General features: G+C 50.7%; 1 protein-coding gene across 1 annotated transcript in view; it reads left to right on the top strand.

Moving 5' to 3' along the window:
* The window catches only part of LOC142303663 (vomeronasal type-2 receptor 26-like), a 136,169-nt gene extending 123,054 nt beyond the window's left edge, over positions 1 to 13,115 (top strand). Inside the window, exon 6 of the mRNA XM_075345235.1 lies at positions 12,217 to 13,115. Coding sequence (XP_075201350.1) covers positions 12,217 to 13,115 — 899 coding nt within the window. The remainder of the gene's footprint in view (positions 1 to 12,216) is intronic.
* Positions 13,116 to 13,607: the final 492 nt, after the last annotated feature.

Below are 13,607 nucleotides of genomic sequence, written 5' to 3'. Positions count from 1 at the left end.
CTTCAACTCCTCTCAGCTCTCCTCACTCAATCTCTCTCCTCTGCCTCCCGCAGACTGACTAAACTTGACCTTCCTTGTTCTACTCTACTCTCGGTTCGCTCCTCCCACCCACCCAGTTGCTAAGCTCTAACCTATGGGAGCAGGGATGGGTCTTACGGCCCCCCAGCATGCAGGCTGGGGGGTTGCTGCCATTGTACCTGGTCCCTGTGTGTGCCTAACAATGGGTGTAGTGCAGATTTGCTTGTGGACCGGCGTTTACTTCCTTCTTTACCCAGGATGGGACATCACACCGCTGGCTGGGGTGCAATGTTCCTGTGGCGACGGAAGCCTCAGTGGCGCCACACTCCCCCACAGCGAATCCCAGCACGTCCGCGGGCTGAAACAACAAGAAAAGTGGAAAAAAACTGCAAAAGTTTTATATATGCATGTAACAGGAACATAGGAAATACTTTTCATCACTTTATGGGAGGTGCATATTCTTGAACGTTGCAAAATTTAAAATAATCAAACTTTTGAGTCTTTTGGGCACTCCCACCAGAATTGTGGTAGGGGGGGCACAACAGGTGCAACATATATACAGGGGGAATCTGACCACACATAGTTCAGTGGACCAATTGTCTTTTCAACTTTGAACTTAGGGGGGTTAATGGGACGAACCAGCCACTAAGTCCAGTGGCCTGGTTAAAACATGACACATAAATACACAGGGGACCACATTCTAGTCTAGTGGTCCAGTAAAACATAAACAGGGGGTGACATCTTCGAAAAGAACATGAGGGCAGGACATTAGGAATGGGTGTCGTCTTCAAAAAGAACAAGGGGGTGGGGCAATGCAGAAAAGTCTTGAAGGAATGATGAGGGACAGACAGGAGCTATGTACAGTTCTGTTTTTTCTTTCTTCGTTTACATTTCTGTGCTAGAGTCCCGACTTGGCAGGGCCCTGGGCAGCATATAGGCCATGGAGATCCTGGTTTGCGTCTCCTGGGTGCTGGTCGCTGGCCTGCTGCAGGGTGCGGGGCCGCTTGCTGAAGTGGGGCTGCTGGTTTTACGGTGCCATTTTGGTTCCTCCGGGGCTGCGTCCTCCCTCAGCACATGCACGCCCATAGCGTACCAGCCCCGGTTTCCCATCAGCCGGGTATACTCCACCAGGTCGCCGGGTCGTACGTCGCGCCCTGGGTGGCCTCTGGTCAGGTGCTCCTCGATGTCTCGGCGGGAGACAAATACATCCTTTCCTAGGCCGGGCTCCCGGATGAAGCCCCAGTCCCCCGCCTGTCGGAAGTCAATTATCTGGCCCCTTTTGACTGGGCCCTGGGACCCCTTGCGGGCCTTTCGTATCTGCGCCTTGGAGGCCAGGTTGGACGCCTCCACTGCCCTCCGCTTCTCCTCCCGGAGCTCCCGCTCCCGCTGGAATTGGACGAGCTGCCATTCACAAGCTATTTGGTTAGCAAGCGGGGTCTAGGTAGGCAGCAGAGGGGATTGCAGGCCCCAGTCGCAGACCGAAGCGGTGTCCCATCCCACTCTCGGCGATGACACACCGGCAGGGCTAGTAGGTGGACTGGGCAGAGGACCTACCAGGTAATCGGGGCCTGTAGTGTCGGAGGCTCCGTCTTTGCTACCAGTACAGGCGGCGGTGGGCCCTATTTCAGGGAGCACTGCGGGGGGCCTCCTGCAAGCCTGCAGGAGGGCTGGGCGATGGTACGCGGTGTGCTGGGGTCGGCCAGGTAAGGAGGGTCTGCATACCTGGGTCGCTGACTACGGCCTGTCTTCTGTGACCCATGACCTCGGACACAGCTTCGTGCTCCTCCACGCACTCGGGTTCGGCCGACGCCTCCTCGCTCACCCGCCTCTGTCAGCCGGTTCAGCCTTCGGGTGAGAAGCTTTATCTCCTCCTGGAGTAGGGTTAGCTCTGGCTCTGCCAGCTTCTTCCCCGGGGTGCTCAGGCGCAAACTCTCTGCCATCTTACCGGCCTGGTACTTGCTCGCGTCCAGCCTGCTCGAGTCCTCGCTCGCCCTGCTCGGCTGCACCCACTTCCCTGCTGAAGGCAGGGCCGGGGGCTGCACCAGCGCCTGGCGCCAGACTGGCACCCAGCCCACCTCTGGCATCACTCCGCCTACGATCCAGTACATTCTTGCGTTTGTCTGGTCTGGCATTTAGGATCACTTTTGCCAGCTGCTCAGCTTTCTGTTACTCCATTTTACTTCCTCCGCTGTTCATCGCGGGCTTCACTTCCCGCTCTTCGTTAGACAAGGGGGCGGGGCCTCTTTTTCGCACTCCTTTTCTCAGGCAGCGTAGGTGGGGCTCAGCTCCGCGCTCCTTTCTCTAGCATGCCCCCCTTCTTCCCGCTCTCAGCAGTTTCTTTAATGACAGGCTTTCACCACAGTAAAGCACAATTCAAACACAGTCCTTTCAAAGGCGCACAGTACCCGGTGGGTCCGGGCACGAAATCCTGTTCGTGACGCCAAGGTTGACTCGCCCACCCCAGGGCTATGGAACACCCGGTGCTGGGCTGGACTAGTCCGGGGGGTAGTCAGTGATGGCGGGGCCCGAATCCGTGACCCTGGCGGGAGTCAATTAATATGGCTTCAGTGGGGGTGCTTAAAGTTTATATTCGTGACGCCACCTGTGGTTTGTGGCTATTAAGCCACCGCTGCTGTATGGGGCCTCCGGGGGTGATGGAACGGCAGCAATGGTGGTACTGCTCCCCACAGGTGGAGCTGTGCCCCTGGGCAACAGTTGGTGCTCGTAAGAGCCTATGAGGTGTTGTAGATGGTGCAGTGCAGACGAAATAATAGAGGCAACACCAAGGGTGCAGTTTCAAGTTGTTTACTCACAGTTCCTGGTTGGCAGTGCACTGATGCCTTTGGACTGCTGGAACCCCCTGTCAGGGACCTCCGCCGATCCCGGGTAGATCTGAGAATAAAAGCCGGTGCACCCTTCTATTGTGTTCCTCTCTTCAGCTGACTTCTAAGCCTTGCCTTTGCTGGATGAACCTGGCTTGGCCTCCGCTACAGCTTCAGGACAAGGGGGCTCGCCTAGCTGGAACTTGGCCCTCTTCCAAGAGGTTCTGCATTGGGCTGGTGCCCTGGGGGCTTGCAACCACCCTGGGCCTCGGTTTTCACCTTTGGAATTGACTTCTCTTCCTCCAGTTTCTAGGGACCGTCCCCTGTGTGCAGCTTGATCCCTCCACCTGGTCTTTCTGTGGAACAGGCCCTGTGCTTGAAAGCTTTACAGTGGCCCTGGGATCCCTTCAGTGGTTTTCTGCTGTGGTGTCACCTGAGCCTATCTGGGCCTCAGGGTCTCCACCAGGAAGCGTCACTCCTCTCAGCTCTCCTCACTCAATCTCTCTCCTCTGCCTCCCGCAGACTGACTAAACTTGACCTTCCTTGTTCTACTCTACTCTCGGTTCGCTCCTCCCACCCACCCAGTTGCTAAGCTCTAACCTATGGGAGCAGGGAAGGGTCTTACGGCCCCCCAGCATGCAGGCTGGGGGGTTGCTGCCACTGTCCCTGGTCCCTGTGTGTGCCTAACAATGGGTGTAGTGCAGATTTGCTTGTGGACCGGCGTTTACTCCCTTCCTTACCCAGGATGGGCCATCACATCGCTGGCTGGGGTGCAATGTTCATGTGGCGACGGAAGCCTCAGGGGCGCCACAGATCCATTCTCTGAGTTGTGGTCTTATGTGAGATTTATACAGGGCTCATATTAATAATTACCTGATGAGCTCCGTCCTCTTCACTTTCACTACTCGGGACTCTCCGGGACACTTTGTATTATAACGAGAGCACAGCTCAGATTATCACAGCAGTGAGCGATGTGCATGGACTACACCTATCTATATCCCCGTGAATTACTGGCGGGAGGATGGCGGGCCAGGCGGCTTCCTTTTTGCCAGTACTGGGGTTTAATATTACTTTGTGATTACAGGATTTTATCATTTTTATGCTCCCCAAAATCTATCTTGCTGTTATTGGTTCTTCCTGGCATTGAGCGCTGCTGCTAAGCTTACCTGTCCCCAAATACACAATTAGTTTTCTTGTTCAGTTATCCTCAGTTTTTATATATGTAATGTACAGTGAGGAAAATAAGTATGTGCTCCTCTGCCGATTTTACAGTTTTACCCCCTACAAAGAATGGAGCGGACTATAATGTTTATTGTAGGTTTCACTTCAACTGTGACACAATAAAAAATAAAATCCAGAAAATCCCATTGTATGATTTATAAAAAATGAATTTGCTTTTATTGCATGAAATAAGTGTTTGATACAATAGAGAAAAAAGTTTAATATTTGGTAGAAACCTTTGTTTGAAGTTACAGAGGTTGGACGGTTCCTGTAGTTTTTCACCAGGTCTGCACACACTGCAGCAGGGACTCCTCCGCACAGATCTTCTCCAGATCTTTCAGGTCACTCCTCCATACAGATCTTCTTCAAATCTTTCAGGCCACTCCTCCATACAGATCTTCTTCAAATCTTTCAGGTCACTCCTCCATACAGATCTGTGACGCCCTGGCAAAACCAGGTAGTCACACAGAATAGACCCCCGCATAACATCGCTCCCACACAGGATTAAATCAGCCGACAAAACCCTAGTCACCCCCTCAGGGAAGGACAGACACACCAGTGGGCGGGACCAGGTGGAAGGAAAACGCCCACTTAGGGGTATGGAGAGCCTGGGGCGGGAAAACAAACAGATAAGTTTTGAGGTTCAAGTTGAGAGAAGGGGAGGAGGAGAAGCTGACAGGTGTCAGGGTCGGAGCCCTGACACATTGGCTAGGTGTGCAGACGGTGGTCACCGCCAGTAGGAGACGGGAAGACGGCTTGGCAGATCCGAGGTAGACAGGGGCAGGGTGGTAGCCCGCCGGAACCGACACCGGAGAACCGACCCGGAAACCATGCACACAAGGGGGTACTCGGACCCTGAAGCCAGGACCTGCAGCGACGGCCTAGCTAATTAACCGATTGAGGGCAGGATTCCAGGTCCTGTCCCAACCTAAGTCCCGAAAAGTAGACAACCACCCACAGAGAGGGATAGGGCATCCGCCAGGGCCCGGTAGATCCAACGGGTCAGCGTCTGAGGGGCACAGCTCCCAACCAGAGGACCGGGAGTGGACTCCTGCCTTACACACCGGGAAGTCTACATAAGAAAACACAAAATGCAGAGGAAAGGGGCAGTAGCCACCAGCCCGGGTGTGGGACCAGATACGCCCGTCTGCGGCAGCCGGCCACCATCACCTTGGTTTAGCAAAAGACTTGTGTGAAATGATTCAACAGTGAGTAACTTTCCCGGCCTGACCGGGTGCGCTGGCCCTTGCCATTATCGTCCCCTGCACAGAGACATTAGGCTCCGGGGCATCCATCCTTACCCACGGAGGGGTTAATATCCAGCTGCCAGCCCATCGCCTTTGGGAGCCTCACAGCACCAGCGGTGGTGCTACATCTCACCACACACCGTGGGTGGCGTCACAGACAGTTTTAAACAACCCCCGTACAAATACGTCCCCTTTTTTATTCGAAGTGTCCACGTGACCCCCGGGTCTGGTAGAGTCCCTCGAGCCATACCGCAGATACGCATCCGAGCAGCACGGCTGCTGGCACGGGGGTGGCACACCTCGAAACTTGGCGTCACGAACAGGATTCCTACCCATTCACTTACTTGGTGAAAGTGCGCCTTGTTATGGACAGTCAGCTGCAAACTTTTGAAAATCGCCATTTTTGCCGTAATTTTTAGGCACGAAAAACAACAGCCCAGCGTCTTCTTCCCCGAGAAAGGGCACAAAGTTTAAGCCCCGCCCCCTGGTAACTTGGCCGGAAGGAAGACCCTGAGGCCGAAAACAAAACTAGCAAGCCATCATCCCGCTGCTCCCGAAAAACCAAGGGGGAGCAGAGGGATGATGTCCGTGCCCAATAATGATGGTGGAGCAGCGCCCGCCGCTGGAGCGGCGGCGCCCGCGAACGAAGTGGTCGGCGAAGATGCAGCAGCTCTCGCTCCGGTCGCAGGAGCGGAGGGCCCTGTGGCTGTAGAATTGGAACCGGAGGAAATAGACGAGAGTAGCTCCGGCACCCACACCCCGACCGCTGAGTACATTCCGCGAAACGCTGGGAACGGATACCGGATGGCTTTATTGTCCCTGACATACCATGCCTTGGAGGTATAACATCCAGCTGCCGGCCCATCACCCCTGGGAGCCTCACAGCAGCAGCGGTGGTGCGACATCTCATCACACACCATGGATGGCGTCACAGACAGTTTTCAACAACCCCCGTACAAATACGTCCCCCCTTTTTTTTGAAGTGTCCGGTATAGTCCCTCGAGCCATACCGCAGATCCGGATCCGAGCAGCACGGCTGCTGGCTCGGGGGCGGCACAGATCTTTTCCAGATCTTTCAGGTCACTCATCCATACAGATCTTCTCCAGATCTTTCAGGTCACGCCTCCATACAGATCTTCTCCAAATCTTTCAGGTCACTCCTTCATACAGATCTTCTCCAAATCTTTTAGGTCACTCCTCCATACAGATCTTCTCCAGATCTTTAAGGTCACGCCTCCATACAGATCTTCTCCAGATCTTTCAGGTCACTCCCTCCTCCATACAGATCTTTTCCAGATCTTTCAGGTCACTCATCCATACAGATCTTCTCCAGATATTTCAGGTCACGCCTACATACAGATCTCCAGATCTTTCAGGCTACACCTGCATACAGATCTTCTCCAAATCTTTCAGGTCACTCCTGCATGCAGATCTTCTCTAGATCTTTCAGGTCACGCCTCCATACAGATCTTCTCCAATTCTTTCAGGTCACTCCTTCATACAGATCTTCTCCAGATCTTTTAGGTCACTCTTCCATACAGATCTTTAACAGATCTTTCAGGTCACTCCTCCATACAGATCTTCTCCAAATCTTTCATGTCACTCCTCCATCCAGATCTTCTCCAGATCTTTAAGATCCCTCCTCCATCCAGATCTTCTCCAGATCTTTAAGGTCACTCCTCCATACAGATCTTCTCCAGATCTTTAAGGTCTTTCCTCCATACAGATCTTCTCCAGATCTTTAAGGTCACTCCTCCATACAGATCTTCTCCAGATCTTTAAGGTCTTTCCTCCATACAGATCTTCTCCAGATCTTTAAGGTCACTCCTCCATACAGCTCTTCTCCAGATCTTTCAGGTCACTCCTCCATACAGCTCTTCTCCAGATTTTTCAGGTCACTCCTCCATACAGATCTTCTCCAGATCTTTAAGGTCATTCCTCCATACAGAGCTTCTCCAGATCTTTCAGGTCACTCCTCCATACAGATCTTCTCCAGATCTTTAATGTCACTCCTCCATACAGATTTTCTCCAGATCTTTCAGGTCACTCCTCCATACAGATCTTCTCCATATCTTTAAGGTCTTTCCTCCATACAGATCTTCTCCAGATCTTTAAGGTCACTCCTCCATATAGATCTTCTCCAGATCTTTCAGGTCACTCCTCCGTACAGATCTTCTTCAGATCTTTAAGGTCTTTCCTCCATACAGATCTTCTCCAGATCTTTAAGGTCACTCGTCCATACAGAACTTCTCCAGATCTTTCAGGTCACTCCTCCATACAGATCTTCTCCAGATCTTTCAGGTCATTCCTCTATAAAGATCTTCTCCAGATCTTTCAGGTTTCAGGGCTGTCACTGGACAACATTGAGTTTCAGCTCCTCCAATGATTTTCTATTGGGTTCAGGTCTGGAAACTGGCTAGGCCGCTTCAGAACCTTTTAATGCTTTTTACGGAGCCGCTTCTTAGTTTCCCTGGGTGTGTGTTTTGGGTCATTGTCGTGCTGAAAGACCCAGCCATGACCCATCTTTAATGCTCTTACTTAGGGAAATAGGTTGTATGACAACATCTCGGGATACTTGAACTCATCCATCCTCCCTTCAGTATGGTGGAGTTGTCTTGTCCCCTTTGCAGGAAAGCCCCCCAAGGGATGATGTGTCCACCCCCATGCTTCATGGTTGGGACGATGTTTTTGGGGTTGTACGCAATCTTATTCTTCCTGCAAACATGGCGAGTGGAGTTGATACCAGAAAGTTCTATTTTGGTCTCATCTGACCATGTGAGCTTCCCCCATGCATCCTTTGGATCATCTTGATGGTCGTTGTAGAACTTCAAACTGGCCAGGACATGTGGTGGCCTGAGCAGGGGGACCTTGCATGCTCAGCAGGATTTTAATCCATGATGATGTAGTGTGTTACTAAGGCTGGACTGACGTGAACGTGTGAAAACATGGTTCCTTTCTCGTCTAGGAGAGTAGGACGATTTTTTCTCACTTGTCATCCGTGTGCTGTCAGTGTACTGTCTATGTACCATCCGTTTTTCTCTCAGCAGCTATTAGTCATTTACAGTCATGTACAGGAGCATTTACAGTGTTCTCTGCTACATGATAGAATTGTATCCATAAAAACGGATGTCACTAGGATGGTCAGTGTGCTGTCCATGTGGCGTTCGTTTTTTTTCTCGCACCCATTGACTTGTATTGGCGAGTCTCGGATGTTTTCCGGATGAAATCGCAGCATGTTGATACTTTTCTCGCATCCAGAATCTGGATGTGAGAAAAGCTGACCAACTGCTCTCCCTCAGTGACTAACATTACTCAGAGTGCAATGCGAGATTTTCTCGTATTGCACTTGTCCGTTTTTCACGCTCGTGTGAACGTACCCTAATGATAATCTTTGAGACTGTGGTCCCAGCACTCATCAGGTCATTGACCAAGTCCTCCCTTGTAGTTCTGGGCTGATTCCTGACCATTCTCAAAATCATCCTTATCCCACGAGGCGAGATCTTGCATGGAACCCCAGACCGAGTAAGATTGCCAGTCATCTTGTGTTTCTTTCATTTTCAAATAATTGCTCCAACAGTTGTTGCCTTCTCACCAAGCCGCTTGCCTATTGTTCTGTAGCCCATCTCAGCCTTGTGTAGGTCTACAATTTTGTCCCTGGTGTCTATAGACAGCTCTTTGGTCTTGGCCATGGTGGAGAGGTTGGAGTGTGATTGAGTGGGAGGACAGGTGTCTATTATACAGGTAATGAGGTCACACAGGGGCAAATAATGCAGGTAATGAGTGCAGAGTAGGAGAAAAAATACCAGGTCTGTGAGAGCAGAATTCCTGCTGGTCGGTCGGTGATCAAATAATTACCGTATTTTTCGGACCATAAGACGCACTTTTTTTTCCTCAAAAGTTGGGGGAAAGTGGGGTGTGCGTCTTATGGTCTGAATACAGGGCTGTGGGGAATGAGGGTGCTGCGGTGGAGCGGGTCATCGGGGGCACGAGCTGGCTGTAGCAGCCTGCCGTGACCACGTGGACCCGCTTATTTAATATGCATGCCCATCATCCCGCCCATCTCTCAGCGCTGAAGGCGGCACTGACAGGTGGGCGGGATGATGGGCGGGGGATAAACAGCCGGCCCGCATGATCACCCCTGGCAACTGCAGCCTGGAGTGATCATTTGCGGCTGTATTCACTGCTCCCCGTGCATCATCATCAGCGCGGGGTGCAGTGAATCAGTACACATCACTCACCGTTCCACTGCAGCACCGCGATCTCCTCCTGTCTTCTCCGGTCAGCTGACTTGCATGGAGACTAGTGCCGCCGCGCACAGCGATGACGTCATCGATGTGCGCACGTGTCCACACGGGACAGACAGGAGGAGATCGCGATGCTGCAGGGGAACGGGGACGGCTCCACTCAGCGGCGCTGCGGCTGACATAGACGGTAAGAGGAGCGGTGCTGCAGGGAGTGCGGTGATGTAAGGTGAGTATGAACGTTTATTTTTTTTTTATGTGCCACAGGATGCAGCCATACACCAGGATGATGGGGGTATATGAGCAGGATAGGGGTTTGTTATGAGCAGCATGGGGAGTATATGAGCAGCCTGGGGTGTATATGAACAGCCTGGGGAGTATATGAACAGCCTGGGGAGTATATGAGCAGCCTGTGGAGTATATGAGCAGGCTGGGGAGTATATGAGCAGCAATGGGTAGTATATGAGAAGGATGGGGGTATATGAGCAGCCTGGGGAGTATATGAGCAGCCTGGGGAGTATATGAACAGCCTAGGGAGTATATGAGCAGCCTGGGGAGTATATGAGCAGCCTGGGGAGTATATGAGCAGGCTGGGGAGTATATGAGCAGCAATGGGGAGTATATGAGCAGCAATGGGGAGTATATGAGAAGGATGGGGGTATATAAGCAGCCTGGGGAGTATATGAGCAGCCTGGGGAGTATATGTGCAGGCTGGGGAGTATATGAGCAGCAATAGGGAGTATATGAACAGCCTGGGGAGTATATGAGTAGCATGGGCAGTATATGAGCAGGCTGGGGAGTATATGAGCAGCCTGGGGAGTATATGAGCAGCCTGGGGAGTATATGAGAAGGATGGGGGTATATGAGCAGCCTGGGGAGTATATGAGCAGGCTGGGGAGTATATGAGAAGCATGGGGAGTATATGAGCAGCAATGGGGAGTATATGAGCAGCCTGGGGAGTATATGAGCAGCCTGGGGAGTATATGAGCAGCCTGGGGAGTATATGAGCAGCTATGGGGAGTATATGAGCAGCCTGGGGAGTATATGATCAGGATAGGGGTTTGTTATGAGCAGCCTGGGGAGTATATGAACAGCCTGGGGAGTATATGAGCAGCATGGGGAGTATATGAGCAGCCTGGGGAGTATATGAGCAGCATGGGGAGTATATGAGCAGCCTGGGGAGTATATGAACAGCCTGGGGAGTATATGAACAGCCTGGGGAGTATATGAACAGCCTGGGGAGTATATTAGCAGCCTGGGGAGTATATGAGCAGCCTGGGGAGTATATGAGCAGCCTGGGGAGTATATGAGCAGCCTGGGGAGTATATGAGCAGCTATAAGGAGTATATGAGCAGCCTGGGGAGTATATGATCAGGATAGGGGTTTGTTATGAGCAGCATGGGGAGTATATGAGCAGCCCGGGGAGTATATGAACAGCCTGGGGAGTATATGAGCAGCCTGGGGAGTATATGAGCAGCTTGGGGAGTATATGAGCAGCCTGGGGAGTATATGAGCAGCCTGGGGAGTATATGAGCAGCCTGGGGAGTATATGAACAGCCTGGGGAGTATATGAACAGCCTGGGGAGTATATGAGCAGCCTGGGGAGTATATGAGCAGCCTGGGGAGTATATGAGCAGCCTGGGGAGTATATGAGCAGCCTGTGGAGTATATGAGCAGCCTGGGGAGTATATGAGCAGCAATGGGGAGTATATGAGCAGCAATGGGGAGTATATGAGCAGCAATGGGGAGTATATGAGCAGCCTGGGGAGTATATGAGCAGGGTGGGGAGTATATGAGCAGCCTGGGGAGTATGTGAGCAGGATGGAGAGTATATGAGCAGGATGGGGAGTATATGAGCAGGATGGGGAGTATATGAGCAGGATGGGGAGTATATGAGCAGGATGGGGAGTATGTGAGCAGGATGGAGAGTATATGAGCAGGATGGGGAGTATATGAGCAGGATGGGGAGTATATGAGCAGGATGGGGAGTATATGAGCAGGACATTACCCCATAAGTGTCAGCAGCAGATCCTCACCCCATAAGTGTGTCATGACCACATTTTTTGCTTAAATTTTTATTTTCCCATTTTCCTCCTCTAAAACTAGGGTGCGTCTTATGGTCAGGTGCGTCTTATAGTCCGAAAAATACGGTATTTATAAATCATACAATGGTATTTTCTAGATTTTTTTTATTCTGTCACAGGTGAAGTGAAACCTACGATAAAAATTACAGACCTCTCCATTCTATGTAGGGGGAAAACTGCAAATTGGTAGAGGATCAAATCCTTATTTTTCCCACTGTATGTGTAGAATGCTTAGATTGCTGCATTTCATGAATTTGAGTTATGCCTCTTACACACCAGGAAAGTGCTCTCAAAATGCCCACTATTGTATATGGATTTCATAAGACCGTACTGTCTGGTTCCCTTGTCTGACCCATCAGATTTGGGGCTCTTGGAAATTTTTCATGCAATAATTTGATTACTGCACCCTGGGTGCTTTACATTAGGAACATATGGCTTTATCTGCCGTGGTCTCCAACATGTGGCCGCTCATCTCAACCTTTCGTAATATTTTGGACTTCACTTGCTTCCTGTAATAGGTGTAATGGCAAAAAAAAAGAGAAAATGATCATTTAACAAAACTAATTTTCCCTTTTTTCTTTAGACAGTGAAATCTGCTTCGTGTGTCTTGAAGATCAATGGGCAGATATCTATCATTCTAGATGTGTCCCTAAAGTCTACCAGTTTCTCTCTTACGAAGAGGATACGTTGGCGACCTTCTTCCCTGCAGCCGTGATCCTCGGCTGCGCTGTCACCTGCTTCATCATACGGCAGTTCCTCCTCTACTGGGACACTCCTGTGGTGAAGGCCAATAACCATACGGTGAGCTTCATCCTCCTGGTCTCCATCTTGCTCTCCTTCCTCTGTGTCTTCTTGTTCATCGGTCGCCCGGTGAATATAACCTGTAAAATGAGACAAACGTCATTTGGATTTTCCTTTTCTGTTGTCATCTCTTCTGTTTTGGCCAAGACTATCATGGTCTGCCTCGCCTTCAAAGCCACGAAGCCAGGCAGTTCTTGGAGGAATTTAGTGGAGGTCAGATTGTCCTATTATATAGTTGGGACATGTTCCTTTGTCCAAGCTTTCATCTGTGCTCTTTGGTTATCAGTGTCTCCGCCATATCAGGATTTTGAATACCACTTTTACCCTAGGACGATCATCATTCAGTGTAATGAAGGCTCAGATCTCTGGTTCTACCTCATGTTGGGTTATCTGGGGCTCCTGGCGGCTGTCAGCTTTGTTCTGGCTTTCATGGTGAGGAGATTACCAGACAGTTTTAATGAGGCCAAGTACATCACCTTCAGCATGCTGGTGTTCATCAGCGTCTGGATCGCCATGATCCCGGCTTATCTGAGCACCAGAGGGAAGTCCATGGTGGCTGTGGAGATTTTCGCCATGCTGACCTCTAGCTATGGAATATTAGGCTGTATATTTTTTCCCAAATGTTATATCCTAATATTGAAACCTGAGAGAAACTGCAGGACACAAATAGTGAAGAAATAAGTTATAACTGGTCGCAATGAAGGACATAGAACAATAAAAGAAAACACAATATTCTGTGCCAAATCTGCTTTATTCTGCTTTATTCATAAATACAATCCCATCTGTTACAGGCCACTATGGGTATGTGCACATGGTGCGTTTTTTTCATGAGCTTTTTAGAGAAATCTGCACCGCCCTTGAGATTTCGGTCGCCACAGGGTACTGTATCTCATTTAAGGTACAGTATCCATCCCGGGTACGAGGAGGTTAATGTCTGGCATTTCTCACTTACACCACAGTCAGAGAATGAGTCAGCAGTTTCCTTGAATAACACATACAGCAGGTGCTCTCCACTAATTTGGCTGAAAGTGATCACTATAACAACGGGACTTCCCCAGCTTGGTGATTCATGTGGAGGGAGGAGGGAGCACTGGTAAAATAAAAGAGCAGAGAGAAACGAGCGCACATGGAGGAAGGGCCCACAGACTGCCATACTGGACCTAACCCCTGACC

This window comes from Anomaloglossus baeobatrachus, chromosome 1, assembly GCF_048569485.1.
Source record: "Anomaloglossus baeobatrachus isolate aAnoBae1 chromosome 1, aAnoBae1.hap1, whole genome shotgun sequence".
Lineage (NCBI taxonomy): Eukaryota > Metazoa > Chordata > Amphibia > Anura > Aromobatidae > Anomaloglossus > Anomaloglossus baeobatrachus.
The sequence above is the reverse complement of the archived record's forward strand: the minus strand, read 5'-3'. Positions and strand labels throughout refer to the sequence as shown.